This window comes from Hypomesus transpacificus, chromosome 21, assembly GCF_021917145.1.
Source record: "Hypomesus transpacificus isolate Combined female chromosome 21, fHypTra1, whole genome shotgun sequence".
Taxonomy (NCBI): Eukaryota; Metazoa; Chordata; class Actinopteri; order Osmeriformes; family Osmeridae; genus Hypomesus; species Hypomesus transpacificus.
The window spans coordinates 7,880,503-7,900,714 of NC_061080.1; the positions used below are offsets into that span (position 1 = coordinate 7,880,503).

The following is a 20,212-nucleotide window of genomic DNA, read 5'->3' on the forward strand; positions in this document are numbered from 1 at the left end:
TTTCATAGGGGGTTGAAACAGTCCACGCTCCTATTACATTTACATTTATGCATTTAGCAGACGCTTTTATCCAAAGTGACTTCCAAGAGAGTTTTACAAAAGTGCATAGGTCACTGATCATAACAACGAGATAGCCCCAAACATTGCGGGTAGCCAAACATGAAGCATACGTTGTGAAACCAAATAAGTCCTAAAGGGAAGAACAATAAGAGTGCGTAGTTAGACAAGTTACAATTAAACAGCAAGAACCTCAAAAATGCAAGAGTGTACCTGGGGAAAAAGCAAACAACAATAATCTATTTCACAGCGAGTACACTCATTTTAAGACAGGTACAATAAACAAACAAGAGCAACAAGTCTCTCAATAAGAGTCATTGTGATACTGGGGTAAACTAACATCAGGTCCAGCCAATCATTCCTAAATGCCGTTGTACTCCCGGAACAAGTGTGTCTTGAGCCTTTTCTTGAAGGTGGGAAGACAGTCAGTGTCCCTGATGGAGGTGGGGAGTTGATTCCACCATTGGGGGGCCAGACAGGAGAAGAGCCTGTGTTGGGACCGGGCACTCTTGAGTGGTGGGACCACCAGACGGTTGTCGGAAGAAGACCATATTAACAGTTTATTCAATATGTCAGTGTTCCCTATGTGATTATTCAGACTGTAAATAAACAATTATTTTTCAATCAGTGAGATTTTTCACACATGAACTGTTGAAATGTTTCTAGATTGGGCTGCATTTCCCCCTTCATGCTCAGAGTGGACCAGTGGAATTAGAAATGGTATTCATATCGTTACAATTGATTGTTTAACCCCTTCAATCCTATTAAACAAAATGTTTCCTGTCCCCCTCTTTTCCTAATTTGGGTGGGGGGATATGCAGTGATGCAATGTTTTCACAATTACACAGATTAGTTCACAGGTCGTCAAGCTTGCCCAAAGGAGGTGAACAAGACTTTAAGGAAGACTCCCTCACTCCACCCCATCCCACATGATCAAGTCCATAGCTTGACTTTACTTTAATACTGTAGCCTGTGTTTTCATAGGCTAATTCAACTTTAGGCTATAGGGAGTCAAAGGTCCAATCAGCAATCATTTTGAAGAATTGCTATTAAGTGATTGAAAGATATAATTTAAAGAATTTCCAAATCCATCCAAGATGTACAAATCAAAAACAATTAACCCCAATTCAGATTTGAATTGGATGAAGGTCACATGCATAACATTTCCTCGTTAGTTGTAATTTCAGATTCTGTGTACCTGACAGTAATTTAAGTCGAAAGCTAATAAAAAGTTAACTTTTTACTTACATGTTTCAAGTCTTTGAAATCAGTGTATGGTGGGAAATGGTAGGCTAGAAAATGGAAGTTTTAAACCAGGGGCCACAGGTAATGGACATTTTCAATCATTTTCTGGTTAACAAATATATGCCAAAACAAAAAAGAATTATTGAGTAACGATGGCCTGGATTTTTCTATGTAATTTGTTGTCAGACAAAGCAAATTGGTTTAAATAACAGTGGCATATGAAAATCATTCAAACGTAGGTGGCTTTGTCTGGATTTATGAGAAAACAGTGACATTGCAATGCAATGCTGCATCTATAAACTGTCTTGTACTTTTATTGTGAAGTCACTTTTATTGTGAAGCGGCGAAGAGTTCTATTGGTTCAAGTTTTCTTTTGTTGAAGGATTTTAGATTTTCAGGTAAATTAGTTTCAAAATGTAACTATATTTTTTGACATGGCACATTAAAAAATATTTTAAATCTCCCTGAAAATTTAATTTGGAAGCAGTCTGCAGTCATATACTTGCTTGTCTGAATTAAGAAAAATGTGCACAACCTACCTTCTTTCTCTCCGAAATTTGCAAGTAAATTTAGGTGAGCTATTTTTGTATTGTTTAATTTTCAGTAGCTCAAAGGATTAATTATGCTGATCCATTTTCGACAGCCATCTTTAAATGCTGATGAACTTCACTTGTGATGTTGCAAGAGCTGTAGGCCTGTTAAATAATAAAAAATGATAACTAATATAAAAAGCTAGTTTTATTTATTTAAAGCTAACGTTTTTACAACTTCATTTCAACACACTGTATGAAAACATTAAAATTATTAAAATTCACAGGCCTGACAACTAGACAAATAAAGTTTATATTGATGTGAACTTTATTTTGTCTAAATCTTTCGGCTGCCTTCATCACTACAATCTAAATTTGTGAGGTATTGAAGTCTAATCCATGACACCAGTGGGGCTTCTTGATGTGATTGGTGGTTGGTGCTCAGGTCTACCATTTAACATCAATGTGTGAAAACATGTTTACTTTGTTCCAAGATACACATGCAGGGCTCGTTGTTTTTTTATTTGTTTTTTGCTTTAGTTGTGGTTGTCAGATGACACAGACTGTACTGTACTCCACTTAGGTTAAAATAGGTTATAGGGTTGAAACAGGTTTTATGTGCATTTAGGGTTAGTGTAGTGTACTATTTATTGTTATCTGTAATTTAGGAAGTTTTAGTATTAAGGTTAGTATAGTCGATTATTTATTGCTATCTGTATATTTAGGAAGTTTCACTTATTTAAGCTCAGCATAGATGTAAATTATGTTCCGTGTATCTATATTTTATGTAATGCCAGGTGCTTGCGTTGTCTTGTCTTAAGAATTTCAGTGCCCAGTCTAACCTTGTGTTGTTCTGTGTACCTGACAAATAAAAGACTTGAACTTGAACAGACAACAATGTGGTCTAACTCTGGCCAACTGCAACAGGTGTGTCTGACAAGCCCATCATCAACAACTTCCACCTCATTTGAATATGTCCAAGCTCATCTCTGTGGGCCAGGACTGGATATGTGTGTGTATTTTGGTCACTATTTTTGCTTGTTTTGTCAAATGTCAAATGTGTTATTAGTTGGAAGGACTAAACCATACGACTGACACTGTGATGTTAACATTTTCACATACATTTAGCAGTTGTGTTTGTTTCACAATGGCACCACACAGGTACATATTTCACACGTTAACATATTATCAAAATTGCCTTGTATCTTATTTTTTATAAAGTTAGTTGATAAGACTTTACCCTTGTGCTAACAAGGACTGGATTGTAAGCTGACCAGTCCATGTGATTTTGAGCCCTTACTCTCATCAGCAAACAAACCTTCTCCCAGTTTAGTACTGTCTACCACAGTACATCAGGAAAGAGATGGCATTTGTGATTCTCACAGAGACAGCATTTTGACCCAAAAGGGAGTTTTCCATTGGAAAATGGCTTCTGAGTATGAAAGGAGATTTCAGAATAATGCGTCTAGTTTTTGCCATAAACACTCCACAGCTGCATCATGTTGTGATAACAAAACATTGATGCCAATAAATTCATATCAAACATTTGTTGTGTGTAATGTACATAAATAATGACAAGTGTCGATTTAAGTCTAAATTAATTTGTTGTGTGACATGCTACTGTACATTAGTTGGCCTATTCATTTAAATGATTATGTTAAGTCCATTGTTATCATCATCAGTTTTCCTGAGAGGGAGTGGAGGTAGCTTAAATTCAGAGATGACCATTAAGTAGGGTAGGCCATACACACTTTATGAAACAATTTGATGTAGTAATGTAGTTGCCCAACTAACATCTCTGACTGCGCTGAATGGAAGTTAAGAACCAGCTGTGGCCAATAATACGATTCTCTCCCATGACAGACTACTTCCAAGATGGACAAGTTAGTCATTCTTCAGAAGGAACTACATGGTTAGGGGGTTTAACAGTAGAAAACAATGATGCGATGGGAGGTGCCAATGTGTTTTTATCACTCATCATTCCTTGATCAAAGAGGCTAACCAAAAACAAACAATCTAATAATCTGTAGGCCTATATGTTTAAGGTGCACATAATACACAATTTTGATTCAAAGTATTGTGAAAACAAAAAAAAGACAACATAAAAAGGGTTTTGAGAGTGGTTCAGTTACCTGGTTGGTTTGGTTCACAAGGGATCAATTGATCCTTGGGCAAGGAACTTTCCAACCTTTCTTATTTTAACACAGGTTTGGAAAAGGGCGTGAAAAGCATCAAGACGTAGGCCGGTCGTAGGCCTGTCATTGCTGGCCCATCTAAATTTATATTTATATTTTGGCTCCAAGACTAAACGTTTCTTTTTTATCTGATTTTAACGCTTTTAAGGATTTTGTGGCTATCTTTGTTTTGATTAAAAGCCAAATATAGACTAATAATGCCTCAAAACGAACTTGCACAGAAACTGCAGTGCTGTCTGCTTAGTCTTATTCCAATCAATTGTCCTATTTCAATCAATGTCAGCTGGCTGTACTGCAGGCCTAATGCCTTCAGAAACAGCGCTTAGATATAATAAATTATTTGATGGTGATCGTATAGTTTGTCCGTTCATGCAGGCAGTCAGGAAAGGGTCATTTCAGTTTTCTGTCAATGGTAATGAAATGTCAGTTATATAAACCATGTAGCCTATGGGTAACGCCATTACGCCAAGGTAAAATGCCAACAGACATGCACAAAACATAGACTACACTTTTTCTAAATAGTCCTGTCTGTTTACAGACAGATTGCATAAATACAAATGGTACAAATGGACACATATAGTGATATTTAAATAAAATAAATATAAAACATACACAAATACATATTTAAAACATGTACAATTCGTTAATAGGCCTATTAACATATTATTTGCATTCTCTTTAGGGAAATGTATCCTAAGTGGAGAGACACATCCAATTCCACAGTCTCAAAAAGTGTCATTACTTTTATACTGTTGAGTCAGTCAATTCAGTCCAGAAAAGCCGTTGCTGTAACTCTTTTGTGGCTCGTTACAAGTCCTGATAATTCTGTTTATATAAACGACGGCAAAGTTCTAAATGTGTTCGAAAATATTGTTGGCAGGGTGCTTGAAATGCTTTGTCTTCCATTTGATGGTAGAGGCTGGGAGAGTGCATTGGTTCTTGACATGAAATAGGTATTTTCTCCGGATAGGCCGTTTGAAGTGACCCCACTGTAGCCATTAGTCGGGTTGAGGCTTCGATTCGACCCTTCATAAACTGACCCTGGGAGTTCGCCGTTACTCAGTTGTTCAACTCCTGGTAGTAAGGATTCGTATGCGTGTCCTTGGTTTAGGAATCGAGGTGTAGATTCATTGAAATGTGAAGGATGTAAAGGTAAAAATGGCGATAACTGCCAGTATAACGGATTACAAGCCATTTCACTCAATCCTATTCCGAGTGGGGAAAAGCTCAGTCCCCTTTTCATAACCAGTTTACCCCTAGACGTAGCGGAGCGCCTCCGCAGCTTCCCTGTAGTACCACCGATAAAAACATCGTCACTTGAAGGGTCTAGCATCCAGTAGTTTCCCTTACCTGGATCGTCGTAGTGCCGCGGCACTTTCACAAAGCATTTGTTTAAACTAAGGTTGTGCCTGATCGAATTTTGCCATCCCTGCTTGTGCTCCCGATAATAGGGGAAGTTTCTCATAATGAATTCATAGATTCCGTTTAGGGTGAGTCTCTTTTCAGGATTTTGTCTAATAGACATCATTATCAGTGCGTTGTAGCTGAAGGGGGGTTTATCAAACTTCCCATTCTTGTTACTCTGCGGTATGTGGTCGAGACAGTCTTCTTTTCCTGGCTTTTCTTGAGAACATGAAGGACATTCCGTGTCTCCAAGGTCCATAGATTTCTCAGAGTCCGAGCTTGAGGGAAGAACGATTGACTCCAGGTGTTCAGAACTCGGGTTGTCACATTTAGACGAGAGTAACAAGCTTTTGATACTGAAAGAATGGGACTTCTTCTGCACCATTGTCAATTCTTCGTGTTCACCCATTACCTGCGAAGAAGCTTCTGTCCTTTTCGTGTGCGATCAAATAGGTCGGATCTATTCAGTTTGCGACAAAGCACTCATGACAGAACTTAGGAGGAAAGCTCAGTGCGAGATGAGATATATGTGTTAAGAGACACGGGTAATTAAAGAGTATCGGTCTCATCCAAGAGGCGGAGCTTGTAACCAGGCCTACTCTAGATTTGACAATGTAAACAGACTGAGATGGGAGTATACAATTGTCAGTTGGTTTTGTGCATCAGTTGGTCACCCCCTCTCAACACAACAAAAGCACACAATGAGGCTTGGATGACTGTTTCGGGAAGCGTCCTTTCCGATTTTTGCATCATAGAAGAGAGATGAGTGGCCAACACATTCTCATTTCATACAATGTCTAATCACGAGTTGCTATTCATCTTGCCCCTCAAAGCTGTTCTTGCCAAACTTCCCTGTAGCCTAATACTATTTAAAATGAGACCTGACAAAACGTCAAGTTGGCTAAAACATAACTGAGACTTGCATGGGCGCCTCCCTCCATTGTGTCACATTCCGAAAGTGGATTATATGCACCAAACCAAGACAATGCAGTCAATTCAGTCAGATCATATTATACTAATTTGCTGACAAGAAAATCTTGGGTTTTTATTATTTATAAAAAATCTCAGGTCTATTTTGAAACACCGAATTTACTTCTAAACTATTGTAATTCCCATCCAATTTTAATCTACATATACAAATGATGGCCTCAAAGTTTATGACGATAAATGTCATAGTTTTGGTCCCACACTACATGGCAATTAAAAGGTTTAATCAACTTAGTTGTTTTGTGAACTTTTTGCAGTAAAGTGGGCTGCAATTGTTTCCCATTTTTCTTTATTGAATTTAATTTATTGAAATTGAAAATGCCGTTATCTGGTTATACTGCAACCTGTATCAATCCTAAACCCGCCCATCGGTGATTTCTTTGTGTGTATGTTGTATTTGAAAATAATTGGTAGCCTTCAAAAGCAGATGACTTTAAACCAAGCAATAAACACCCCACATGCATTTGTTTAAATCATCGTTGGCCTATGTGAAGATGTCTAAGCCCTGTTGCATATTAAATATTACAAATTAAATCTTCGCACAAGGCAACTTTGTTGATTACAGTGCCAGTTTATGTACATTTGTCCGGGCTATCAACTGGCTAAACAATTATCACTGACTTACTGTTAAACATCAACTCTAGTAGTGATCCAATTAGTTGACGGTGCTATACCATTTCGAATTCGAATTATAACTCACATCCTGCAGTGAATTTCAATTTCCTTCCTAATATTAAATACATCTTAAACGAATATTTTGTTTAAAATGTTGTTTTGTTATAATGCCATATTTTTTTTCCTTAGTTTAAATTTAAACCCCCCTTTCACCCAATCACTTTTCCAAATCCAAACTAAGCCTACTCTTACACTATAGTATTTCATACAAGCCAGTGTTGATGCAGCTGTGTTTAGCTATTAAGGATGCGTTATTTGTAGGCCTAGTAGTGGATGAGTGGACGAGTCTAAAGGAACTGGAGAAGATATATCAAATTTGTTCAGTTATTGTAAGGGAGCTAGCCATTCAAAAGCATCAGAAAAAGTAAAGTAAACATTTTTAAACGACGCCTAGAAATGAAGAGAAAATGAAAAGAACTAGGAAGTGTGTTCTCTCAACAATGTTTTGTCAAGTTTCATAGTACAATTTTGTACACAAAGTTATAGGGTAAAATTTCCGGGTGAAAAAGAAAACAGATTTTGTGAATCTGTTTTCTTAAATTAATTCTGCCAGGCAAATCCCCCCAAAAGGCTGTATTTATTGAAAAAGAAGAAAAAGAAGTTGTCATACATTGTAGTGTTCACAAAATGATAACCTTTTAAGGATCATTTTATTATTATTTTCATCTTTCACACAGACACTCAGTCTGTAACTAATCAGCATCAAACCAGTCCTGGACTTATTACCTCTTTCAAGCTGATAAAAATGTTTTGCATTTCATTGCATTGTATACAAATGTAGACGGGTTATGTAATTGTTTTTGCTGCAGTTTACTATAAAGCATTACAGTGAATGAAATGTTATAGTACAGGGGTTTTCAACTGGTTTTGTCCCAGGGACCACCATTCTTACTAGAAAGTAATCCGCGGCCCACTGATGTGCCTGCGCGCGCGTGCCTACGTGTGTGTGTGTGCGTGCCTACGTGTGTGTGTGTGCGTGAGTGCATGTGGATAGAAGGAAGTTTTAACATTTAGTTTTCCATGTTGCTTTTATTTAAAAACCTTAAACAAATCTAGATATATATCTACTTAAAAACCTCAAACAATATACATAGAATTTGAAATATAGAAATATGTGTATGTGAGATTCTGAACACTAATAAAATAACAAATTAAAAAATAAAATCCAACAAATGTAGGAAAATCTGTGTAGCGAATTTATATTAAAAAAAAAAAAAAATGGTGGACTGATCAACATAGGCTCGTGTCGCGGACCCCCTGTAATGCTGAGAACGCCTGTTATAGTATACTCTCGGTTGGAAGTCGTTTTGGATAAAAGTTTCAGCTAATGAATGAATGTAAATAGTAAGCGTGTAGTTGAGGAATTGAGAAGTTATTATTAACGTGTTATTATTTTGTTCACCATGCATTGATTAACAAGCTACTGTAATCTAAATATTATTGTTGCACTATATTTAAGTAATTTCGTTTTGCACTGTGGTAGTCTTTTTTGTTCACCGTGCCTGATAGCTGAGATGTGGTTCCTTTGGGATGTGGCTAGTAAAGACAATATTTGTTGACTCTGACCACCAAAATACTAGAACTATGCACAGGTACCCCCCAGGGCTGTGTGCTCAGCCCTCTCCTGTTCTCCTTGTTCACTCACGACTGTGCGGCAACGCACAGCTCCAACCTCCTTGTTACATTTACATTTACATTTATTCATTTAGCAGACGCTTTTATCCAAAGCGACTTCCAAGAGAGAGCTTACAAAAGAGCATAGGTCACTGATCATAACAACGTGATAGTCCCAAACATTGCAAGTAGCCAAAACATGAAGCATACATTGTGAAAAGCTAAACAAGTGCCAAAGGGAAGACCCATAAGAGCATGCAGTTATACAAGTTACAAATTAAACAACATGAACCACAAAAGTGCAGGACTGTACCTGTAGAAGAACAATCAACAGTAAAAATATTTCACAGCGAGTACAAGACTTATCTTCGTTATATCTAACCTAAAAGAGCAACAAGTCACTCAATAAGAGTCATTGTGATCCTGGAGGAAACTAACTAACAAGTCCAGCCAAGCATTCTTAAGTGCCGTTGTACTCCCGGAACAAGTGCGTCTTGAGCCTTTTCTTGAAGGTGGGGAGACAGTCAGTGTCCCTGATGGAGGTGGGGAGCTGGTTCCACCATTGGGGGGCCAGGCAGGAGAAGAGCTTGTGTTGGGACCGGGCAGTCTTGAGCGGTGGGACCACCAGGCGGTTGTCTGAAGAAGACCGTAGGTGACGGGTGGGGGTGTAAGGCTGCAGGAGAGACTTGATGTAGACGGGCGCAGTCCCGTTCACTGCTCGGAAGGTCAGTACCAGGGTCTTGAATCTGATACGGGCGTTGATGGGTAGCCAGTGGAGAGAGATGAGGAGCGGGGTAACATGGGAGCGTCTGGGTAGATTGTAGACCAGGCGGGCCGCTGCGTTCTGAATCCTCTGAAGAGGGTGGGTTGCACATGCTGGGAGACCAGCGAGCAGCGAGTTGCAGTAGTCCAACTTGGAGAGGACCAGTGCTTGGACTAGCAGCTGGGTGGAGTGCTCAGACAGGTATCTCCTGATCTTCCGGATGTTGTAGAGGGTGAATCTACAAGACCGGGAGACTGCGGCGATGTGGGCCGTGAGGGAGAGCTCGTCATCCATGGTAACCCCAAGGTTCCTGGCAGAGGATGAGGGGGTCACCGTCGCAGATCCCAGGGTGATTGACAGATCGTGGGAGATGGAGGGTTTAGCCGGGATGATGAGAAGTTCTGTTTTGGCGAGGTTCAGCTGGAGGTGGTACTCGGTCATCCAGGCGGAGATGTCTGCGAGGCAGGCCTCAATCCTAACTGAGATCCCCGGATCGGTCGGGGGGAACGACAGGTACAGCTGGGTGTCGTCGGCGTAGCAGTGGTAGGAGAAGCCATGGGAGGTGTTAAGTTTGCTGACGACACAACCATTGTGGGCCTCATCTCTGACAGTGACGAGTCAGCATACAGAGAGGAGGTTGACACCCTGACATCACGGTGTCAGGACAATAACCTCTCTCTCAACCTCAGCAAGACCAAGGAGATGATTGTGGACTATAGGAGGTGGCAGGAGGAGGAGCATGTACCCCTACTCATCAATGGATCTGAAGTGGAGAAGGTCAGCTGCTTCAAGTTCCTCGGGGTGAACATCAGCAACGACCTCACCTGGTCTGTTCACAAGGAGGTCAAATCGGCCCGTAAGCGCCTCTTCTTCCTGAGGAGACTGAAGAAGTTTGGTATGGACTCAGTCATCCTCACTAACTTTTACAGATGCACTATAGAGAGCATTCTGACTGGTTGTGTGGTATGGGAGCTGCACAGACAGGGACCGCAAGGCCCTACGAAGTGTGGTCCGTTCTGCTGAGTTCATCATCGGCAGGAAGCTCCCAGCCCTACAGGATACCTACCACACACGTTGCCTAAGGAAAGCCGGCAGGATTCTATGAGACTGTTCCCACCCATCCTTCAGTCTCTTTACCCCGTTGCCTTCTGGCAGGCGTTACCGCAGCATCCGGTGGCGCACACGCAGACTGGACAACAGTTTCTACCCAAGGGCCATTAGGCTTCTGAATGGACACTGATGTGGACATTGATTTACTGCACACTAGTCACTTATACACTGTCACTTTCAGCTACTGGTTGCAGTAACACTGCACTACTGTACCTCACTGTACCTCGCCACCAGGCTCCTGTATGGTCATTGACATAGTCACTGATCTGCAATTTTGCACTATTATACTGTACCCCATTTAGGTTAGAATAGGTTATAGGGTTGAAATAGGTTTTATGTGCATTTAGGGTTAGTATAGTGTATTATTTATTGTTATCTGTAATTTATGAAGTTTTATTATTAGGGTTAGTATAGTTGATTATTTATTGCTATCTGTATATTTAGGAAGTTTCACTTATTTAAGCTCAGCACAGATGTAAATTATGTTCTGTGTACTTATATGTTATGTTATGCCAGGTGCTTGTGTTGTCTTGTCTTAAGAATTTCAGTGCCTAGTCTGACCTTTGATCCTGATCTTAAGCTGTACTTCCTATGAGCACTATTTGTACCTCACTTTGGATTAAAGCTTTACATGTAAAATGAAAATGTAACATTTAACCAAGTGTAAATTCTCATGCCAAAATATTTGTAATGGTGAATGCTTTCCATTTTGTTCCCAATTATACTGGACTGGTCACGCATGCCAATGAACACGAGGAGTTTTACAACTTTATGCCCCTGTTGCTCTAATCAGTTGTCTAATCAATTGTGGACATGAATGTGCAGATTATCTCACAAAAAGAGAGCTATAATCATGCAACATTGTGTATGTGTAGGCCTTCCACACTGAAAACCACAAATTACATCAATTACAAGTTTTGCAAATGGATTAACCTTTGCGAGATTTTTTTAAGCAAAATCAATGAGGTCCAGCAGACATGCTCCATAATAGCTCCTTTTAAGTAGAGACTGTATACTTGCTTAATTGTTTATTTGCTGGCAACCCTGATAATAGAGGAGTTTCATTGAAATCATGAGTCGTCATGTCTATTTGGCACACAATCCTGTACTTCACATTAACATTATGTTCAAGAAGAGAAACAGGAAAACTTCACAAACAAAGCAAGTTAGTTTTTTGATGAGCATGATTATTTAACTTTGATGGATGTCTGACAGGCAGCCATGAAGCAGATTATTTACTTCGTTGAGAACCTCAATGATAACACATGTTGTAATACAAACCTACAGCACATTAAAAGCTTATAAGAAAGCTAAATTCAAAGAAAGCTATAGACAGGATATTTTGACAGAAGTTAGAGTCAAAAACCATCTAATGGTCCAGCAATGACACCTAGTGGACATGATTGGCAGTTAAGGCAAGTCTTCAAACGAACTCTGATGACAACTAAGTAGTTTTCTTAGATAATTATGAGATGTCATGTCTGTTGGCAAACAATACTGTACTGTACATATACATTATGGACTAAAAGAGAAACAGAACATAAACCCAAACGTTGTTCATGTAAGGTTATCAACCACTTACTAGTTTTACAATGATCAGAGACAAAGGGATTTTTGTCTTGTATTAAAATAATGAGCACTTGGGCACCTGCAAAGCAACTTATTAGGTGACTTGCATCCTAAATATTTTCTTGGACTTATGGACCAGAGGCCTGTTCCATAAAGCGAGTTTACCGAATAAGCCAGACTTAAGTCAGTTAGTCTGACTCATTTCTAGTTCATTCGGTGCCATAAAGCTAGTTCAACGTAGTTTGAACTCGGTTACTATGGCAACTTACTAGGCTGCGAAACTAGTCTGGTCAGACTAACTGTCAGGCTAAGCGTGACTTGGTGCTTAACCAGACGTTCCTGTAAAACTGACCCAACAGGAAAACGATGATTTACCACGTATATTCTCATTTTCTTATTCTCATCAGTTCAATATGTTCAACATTGATAGAAAATCAACTTAAATAGCCTACATAGGCTACAACATTTAGCCTAATGCATTAAACAATGATGAACAATGCTTTGATAGGCTACACACCATAGCCGTTAATGTATGGATGTTAGTTTGTGATTTCAAATGTTTAGGCATCAAGCATAGGCCTATATCTTAATCTAAATTATCCGAGTATAATTATCATAGCAATATAATAACAGTAGCCTACAATTGCAAAACAAACCTAAATCCGCCCTCGATTTCCCCGACACAAAAACCATGTCAAAAAGTTAGGCTACTGGATGTATTGATTAATAGTAGGCTATTTATTTTAAACAATGTCAAAATGCCTATTTTGGATGAGTTTAGAGGGTGTTTTTTAATCAACGAAAGAGGTAAAGGTCTAAAAAGGTCCTCGACCTACGTAGCCTATCGTTCACGACGTCAATCATGGCATGTCATTTTATTTTGATAGAAGCGGTGGATGAGGGAGCTAGGGTGTTTTTTAATCAACGAACGAAGTAAAGGTCTAAAAAGGTCCTCGACCTACGTAGCCTATCGTTCACAACGTCAATCATGGCATGTCATTTTATTTTGACTGAAGCGGTGGATGAGGGAGCTGTCATTGTACACAATTCAAAGGGAACGTTCTTTCTGGAAGAAGTCACATGTGCATTGCTTTTGCCATGGTGGATTGTATGATCCATGTTTTACTTCTCGGGTTGTTTAAAATAGGGTGCACACGCAATTATGTGTACATTCAGCTGTATATTTAGTAGTGCTGTCAGTTTAACGCGTTATTAACGGCGTTAACGCAAACCCAAATTAACGGCGTCAATTTTTTTATCGCGCGATTAACGCTCTTTTTGGCCTAGCAAACTTTGTAGTTTTTTTTCACATGCTGTTGCAACAACTACCGAAGTTAGAAAAACTACAACACCACACCGGATCTAGCTAGACCGGACACAAAACAACAGGCACGCCACACACTTGTTTGGCTTGCGATCCGGCTAAAGCGTAGTAGCAGAGCCCGTTTACGGATATGAGACATTCTCTGGTAGTAGGTTAACTTTACGTTTTGAGTGGATGGCGAGCGCGAGACGCCGAAATGGATGCCAATAAGATTCTGAATGGAAAGTTTACTTTTAAAAAGTTGCCAAATGGTTCCATTGACAAGACCAAAGTGATCTGTGTGTTTTGTCGTTGTAAAATGAGCTATCATTGCAGCACGTCCAGTCTGAAATACCACTTGATGGCCAAGAACACAGATGATGCAAATTCTCCGCCCCCTCGTCAAAGCCAGGCGATTGCAATGTTGTTTTCAATAACAAAAAATATTTGCACGAAGCAATCCGAACCACTTTTCCATGTTGATAAGAGCATTAAAATTTGAAAAAAGAATGGGACAAAAAGAAATCAAGGGACATTTAGAATAGATAGAAATAGAAATGTGCGATTAATTGTGATTAATCGCGAGTTAACTATGACATTAATGCGACTAATCGCGATTAAATATTTTAATCGTTTGACAGCACTAATATTTAGTCATTTAGCAGACGCTCTTATCCAGAGCGACTTAGTAGGGCCTGCCCGACTGCCTAACCGCTCTGCCACCAGACTCCCTACTTGACTACTTACATCTGACTTGAATTAGTAGGTCTGCGTGAGCTGAAAAAGTCTAGCTTTTTTGAGCGGCCTTTATGGAACAGGCCCCAGGAAACCTTTATCGTCCTCATTCTTCCCTTGATGCTAAGATACAACAATAACAATTAATGATTCACTTGCGTTTTTTTCTAGAACACTTTGGCGTTTCATACTTAAATTAACAGCAGCATTTGATAACAAAGTTAATTTGGAGCCCTGGGGCCTGTTCCATAAAGGCCGCTCAAATAAGTTGGACTTAAAGTCACAAACCAGACTTGAATTACCTTAACAAGTCAAGCAGGGCTAAAGCGGTTCCATAAAGGCCTATTTCAGCTTACGCAGTCATACTAATTCAAGTCAGATTTAAGTAGTCAAGCTAATTGCGTGTGCACCCTATTCTTAAGCAGCCCGAGAGGTAAAACATGGATCATACAATCCACCACGGAAAAAGCAATGCACACGGCCACGTGACTTCTTCCAGAAAGAACGTTCCCTTTAAGCCTTGTACTACGACAGCTCCCTCATCCACCGCTTAGTCAAAATGAAACGACACGCCATGATTGACGTGAATGATAGGCTAAGTAGGTTGATGTCCTTTTTTAGACCTTTAGTTACTTTGTTGATTAAAAAACAGACACCCTCTAAACACATGTAAATTAACTTTTTTGACATTGTTTTAAACAAATAGCCTACTATTAATCAATACATTACCCAGTAGCCTAACTTTTTAACATGGTTGTGTCGGGAAAATGGAGGATATAGATGTAGCCTATGGATTTAGGTTTGTTTGCAATTGTAGACTACTGTTAACTACTATATAGCTATGATAATTATACTCAGATAATTTAGATTAGATAGGCCTATTAGATAGGCCTATGCCTAATGTTACGGTAGGCAAAGAGAACTGCATTAGACTAGACAGTAGCCTGGCTGCCAGCCCAATTTATCCCCGCCCACAAAAAATTGGGTCGGGAAGTTGGGTCTGGAGTTAGCCTGGCTGCCAGCCCAACTTCTCCCCGCCCACAAAAAAATGTGTTCGGGAAGTTGGGTCTGGAGGGTCTCGTATTGGGGACAACTACAGAAAACCAGAATCGGGACGGACCAATGAAATTGCCAGGGCGGGCTTTATACGATGATGGACAGATGATCAACAGTAACGTAATCAACAATGTCACGAAAGAGCGCTTGGGTTGAATTCGTTTTCAACAAACAACATATTACGTTGCTCTGATTGGTTGTAGGTCTATCCAATTGCGCGAAGAGGCATTTGTTTTACGAGTTTGGTTGAAACACGCCCTGTAGTCACAGCCCAACGGAGAGTTTTCAGACTCATATTCTGACTAGAATTATGAGTATGACAATGTCAGGCTATCACATGGTTTTTTGGTTTTCGAAACTGTTTCAAAATCAAAATGTGCCGTTGAGCCAGCAAACAGGAAGTTGGGTTGTATCTCAGCAAATCTTTGATGGATTCACACCAAACTTGCTGCGTGTACTCGTTACCAGGGGCGGACTGGCCATCGGGGATACCGGGAGAATAGTCTCAAAAACTGAATCATCTGGAATCACTGACTGATTTTTATACTGCTCCTCGCAATCTGTATTCACACTCATGGTGCCGATTTTTTGAAGATTTTCTGACGTGGCTTCTGAAATGTGTTCTTACGGACTTCGGAAGTTTAACGTAAGAAATTAAACATGATGTAATTTCTTTGTAATCATCCAAAATAATGCCAAGTGTATGGGTATTTTTCCAAGTAGGCCAATGACTGGTCAATACGTGCAATGCATTGAGTGGACAACGCGCCATGTTTTAAGTGGGCCGGTCTGACAGTATAACTCCCGGGCCACTTTTCACCCCCAGTCCGTCCCTGCTCGTTACCCTCTTCTGAGGATGTCTAAAATGTTTTCGGGGTCATTTGACTGCTTGGCCACCTCATTGCTGCTTGCAGCTATATTTAGATTTGGTCAGATTTTGTATTAACCAGATTTTTCTATACAGTGACAATTTGTGAAGAATATACATTTTTCAATGATTCGCAATGTTTGGAGGAATCCGCCATCGCTTCGTGAGGAGGAAACCTATTGTTATTGTAGGTTTTATTATTATTCTAGTACAGTCGTTCTCAAAGTGTGGTCCGCGGACCACTGGTGGTCCGCCACTGCCCCCGTAGTGGTCCGTAACGGCCACAAGTAAATTATTGCGACTTTTCTAACATACAACTCAGAAAGAAGGAAACAGTCAGTAGTAGCCTATTAAAATGGACTACACACGCTCCACATTCTGACATCGCAGCCTCTGCATGGGTTGTACCAGAGCCTCTCTGGCTGTATAATGTGAGGGAGTTCTCCCCTCCAAAATAGAGTTGGTTGGGTCCATAGCCGGTCTTTTCTAAAAAGTTTTCTCAGATAGGCTACCGATTGCTGGGCTGGGCGGCCCAACCGTAACGATATGCGTCAGGGAGGATGGATGGGAGCAGGGCCGGAGTGATGGCATCACTAGACAAGGTTTTACCAATTGAAAAACGGCTATTTATTTTACATAAATTTCCCAAAACGATTTTGCGCTCAAAAATGGCCAAACATTTTGTGTGGAAATCCCTATCTGCATCACATCAAACCCATATGTCCTAGGTTTGGGCTAGAATATTTACAACGTCTGGCTCCGTGCTTGATTAACACTCAGATCGTTAAGCAGTCTCAAAACTTGTATTTCTTTCTTAGCGCAAATTATAATTAGCAGAAGAGCCTACATTATCCGTTGGAAAATCATGTGTCGCTAACAATTGTATGGCGCCAGGTCTGGAGGCCTGTTGTTCCGGGGATATAGCCTACTTTTTAGTTAAATGGTCCGTGATTTTTTATTTATTGGCCAAGTGGTCCTTGGTCTGAAAAAGTTTGAGAAATACTGTTCTAGTACCATGGGAGTCAATGGCAGCCCCTAGAACTATATGGTAACTTTTTGTGAAATTTAGCACACTCATTAAGGACAGTCCGTTCTTTAGTCACACCAATGTCTCCCATTAGACCACTCTAGCGCCACCAATGGGTCAAAGTTGGACTTGTGTTTACACACGCAACTTTTGAATCATATGACCGATTTTCAAAAAGGAGGTACCATCGGATTCCCTGGATCAAGACGAGTTCAACACACCCTATAGCGTCAATTTCCGGTTGTAAAGATTTTCCACCATTTCCGGTTTTATCAAAAACCTTTGAAAGCCTACTACTCCTACAATTCTTTTCCAATCTTCCCCAGAATTGGCACACATCATCATCAGAGCGACCTTCACTACGGTTATCAAAGGATATTTGATTTTCAAAACCGTTTGTCCGGTACAGCCAATCAAAATCGGCAACAAAGCAACCAAACAGGAAGTTGGGTCAAATCTCAGCAAATCTTTGAGATACCAACACCAAACTTGGTATATCGGTGGAAGACACTACAACATGTTACCATGTGCAAAGTTAACTTAATATCTTCAAAAATAACTGAAATAAAGGAAATCTAATTTAAGTTTATATGAAGACTCTTGAAAATGTTTGGTACACAAATCTGAGAAAAGGTTGACTGTAAGATGAAAAGTCGATTTTTGGTGAATATTTGAAACATGCATGCTTGGCAAATTTCTAAGGAAATTTCCAATGAAATGTCTCCCCTGCTCCTCCCCGCGCGTGCTCCAAATTCTCACACACTCATTCTTCCCTTGACACACGCGCGGGCTTGGCAAGACGCACACGCAGCATTTCAGGAGTGTGTGGGCTGACCAAGCCCCCAATCATTCCTTGGTCTTTAGCAAAGGCCTTGTGGATCTTGATGGTATTGCATTTCAGATTTGGTATCCCATTGGTAAGTCTACAGCATGTATTTTTCTATACAGTGACAATTTGTGAAGAATAACAATGTTTCAATGGTTCGCAATGTTAGGAGGAATCCGCCATTGCTTGCAGCTATATATATATATATCAGCCGACGATGGCAGCCGCGGTAGCTGCCCGCGGTACCACCCTCATTGGGCTCATCTCCGGTGGAGACAAGTCCGACTATAGGTGGGAAGAACACAGCCCCACTCACCCCCATCACCCTGTGTGACTCCCCAGTCAACACTGTGGAGCCCTTCCGCTTCCTGGGCACTATCCTCTCCCAGGACCTCAAGTGGGAACTGACCATCAGTTCCCTCACCAAGAAAGCACAACAGAGGATGTACTTCCTGCGGCAGCTGAAGAAATTCAACCTGCCAAAGACAATGATGGTGCACTTCTACACAGCCATCATTGAGTCTATCCTCACTTCCTCCATCACCATCTGGTACGCTGCTGCTACTGCCAAGGACAAGAGCAGGCTGCAGTGTATCATCCGCACTGCAGAGAAGGTGATTGGCTGCAATCTGCCTTCCCTCAAGGACCTGCACACCTCGAGGACCCTGAGACGAGTGAAGAAGATTGTGGCGGACTCCTCCCACCCTGGTCACTCCCTGTTTCAAACACTCCCCTCCGGCAGAAGGCTGCGGTCCATCAGGACCAAAACCTAACGCCACACAATCAGTTTATTCCCTTCCGCTGTTGGCCTCCTCAACAAGGCCAAGAGCTCACACTGACTCTAATGACTTAATGTCTTAAACTGTTTTACTTTTGCACTACATTCAATTCCTGTAATATTTGTATTTTATATTGTATTTTATATTGTAATTTGACAACTTATATTTTATTTTATGCCCACTTTTATTTTATTTTAGTGTATTCCACTTATTACTGCTTGTTTTAGTATAGTTAGACCACATATTTAAATTTAAGATTCCTATATGTTTATTGTATGCACCTTCCTGCCAGAGCAAATTCCTTGTCAGTGCAAACTTTCATGGCGAATAAATCCCATTCTGATTCTGATTTAGGATTCCTCCGTGAGGAGGAAACCTATTGTTATTAGGATTCCTCCGTAAGGAAGAAACTTATTGTTATGGTAAGTTTTATTGTTCTTCTATTGTTTTATTGTTCTTCTATTGTTCTTCTATTTAACTTCGTCTATTTTTCTTCCATGACACCTTTCAGCGCCTTCAAATCTTCAGCTATTAAAACCGTTTAGCTATCCAAAAATTCAGCAGTTTCAGGCCATGGGTGCTATGACTTTTCAGCTTTGTACCTCTTATGCTTGAATTAATATAAATCAATATTCATAATATTTTTTACATGGGTTTCCAATAGTTTTCTTTCAAATCCTCTCAAACTTCTTAAAACGTCTTCAACTTCCAAATCCTTCTTCTGCCACCATTTAAACTTAAAAATGTTGACAAAACCCTAAACTATTTTTGAATAATTCAGCTTTTTGATATCTATTCAACTTTTTTCAATATCACTGATTATGTTTCATTACTTTTTCAAACCGTTTCTGAGATTTACATGGGTATGTATGTGAAAGCCTAGAGTGCAGACTGAAATGCTTAAAGTTGAGGGGAGCTTCAGATGTTGTTGAAAAATTATTTATAGTTTGCCAGCATTGCCACAATTTTCGCTCTTCATGTTTATTTTTGGATGAAAAGATAGCTAATTTTGTGCTGGCCGTAGACAGTTGTCTGTGGAATCCAAAAGACTTACAAATTTGTTCAGAGCCCCATGAAAGCAAGACAAAGTCCAACTCTTGCCCCATAGAGTCCAATGCAAATCTGGTGACAAATTCGTCAGAGAAACCAAAAATAACAAGATTGAAAAACTGCCGGTAGAGTCGTATTTCTGACCGCGCAGACATATAAAGGGAATCTCTGGTTTTGGCAGAGTCTTGGGTCTCGGAAAATATCTTTTTGGATTGGACGTATAGTTTTACGTTTAGGTTAACTTGTTTAAGGTGTGGAATCTAGCTAAATTTTTGTTATTCTCTGCCCTCAGAACGTTAGCAATCATAGCTGCACCATCACCGTGGCAACCACACAAACACGTGCCACTAACACAGGTGATTGGTATTAGCTGATTAGTGGAGACACAAGACAAGCTATTCAGTCAACTTGTTTCATTA

At 40.1% G+C, this 20,212-nt stretch overlaps 1 protein-coding gene across 1 annotated transcript; it reads right to left on the reverse strand.

The window, feature by feature from the left end:
• Positions 1-3,303: 3,303 nt before the first annotated feature.
• LOC124483549 (forkhead box protein G1-like) lies at positions 3,304-5,968 on the reverse strand. The gene has a single exon (XM_047044042.1). The coding sequence runs from the start codon at positions 5,838-5,840 to the stop codon at positions 4,857-4,859; it is 984 nt and encodes a 327-aa protein (XP_046899998.1). The 5' UTR covers positions 5,841-5,968; the 3' UTR covers positions 3,304-4,856.
• Positions 5,969-20,212: the final 14,244 nt, after the last annotated feature.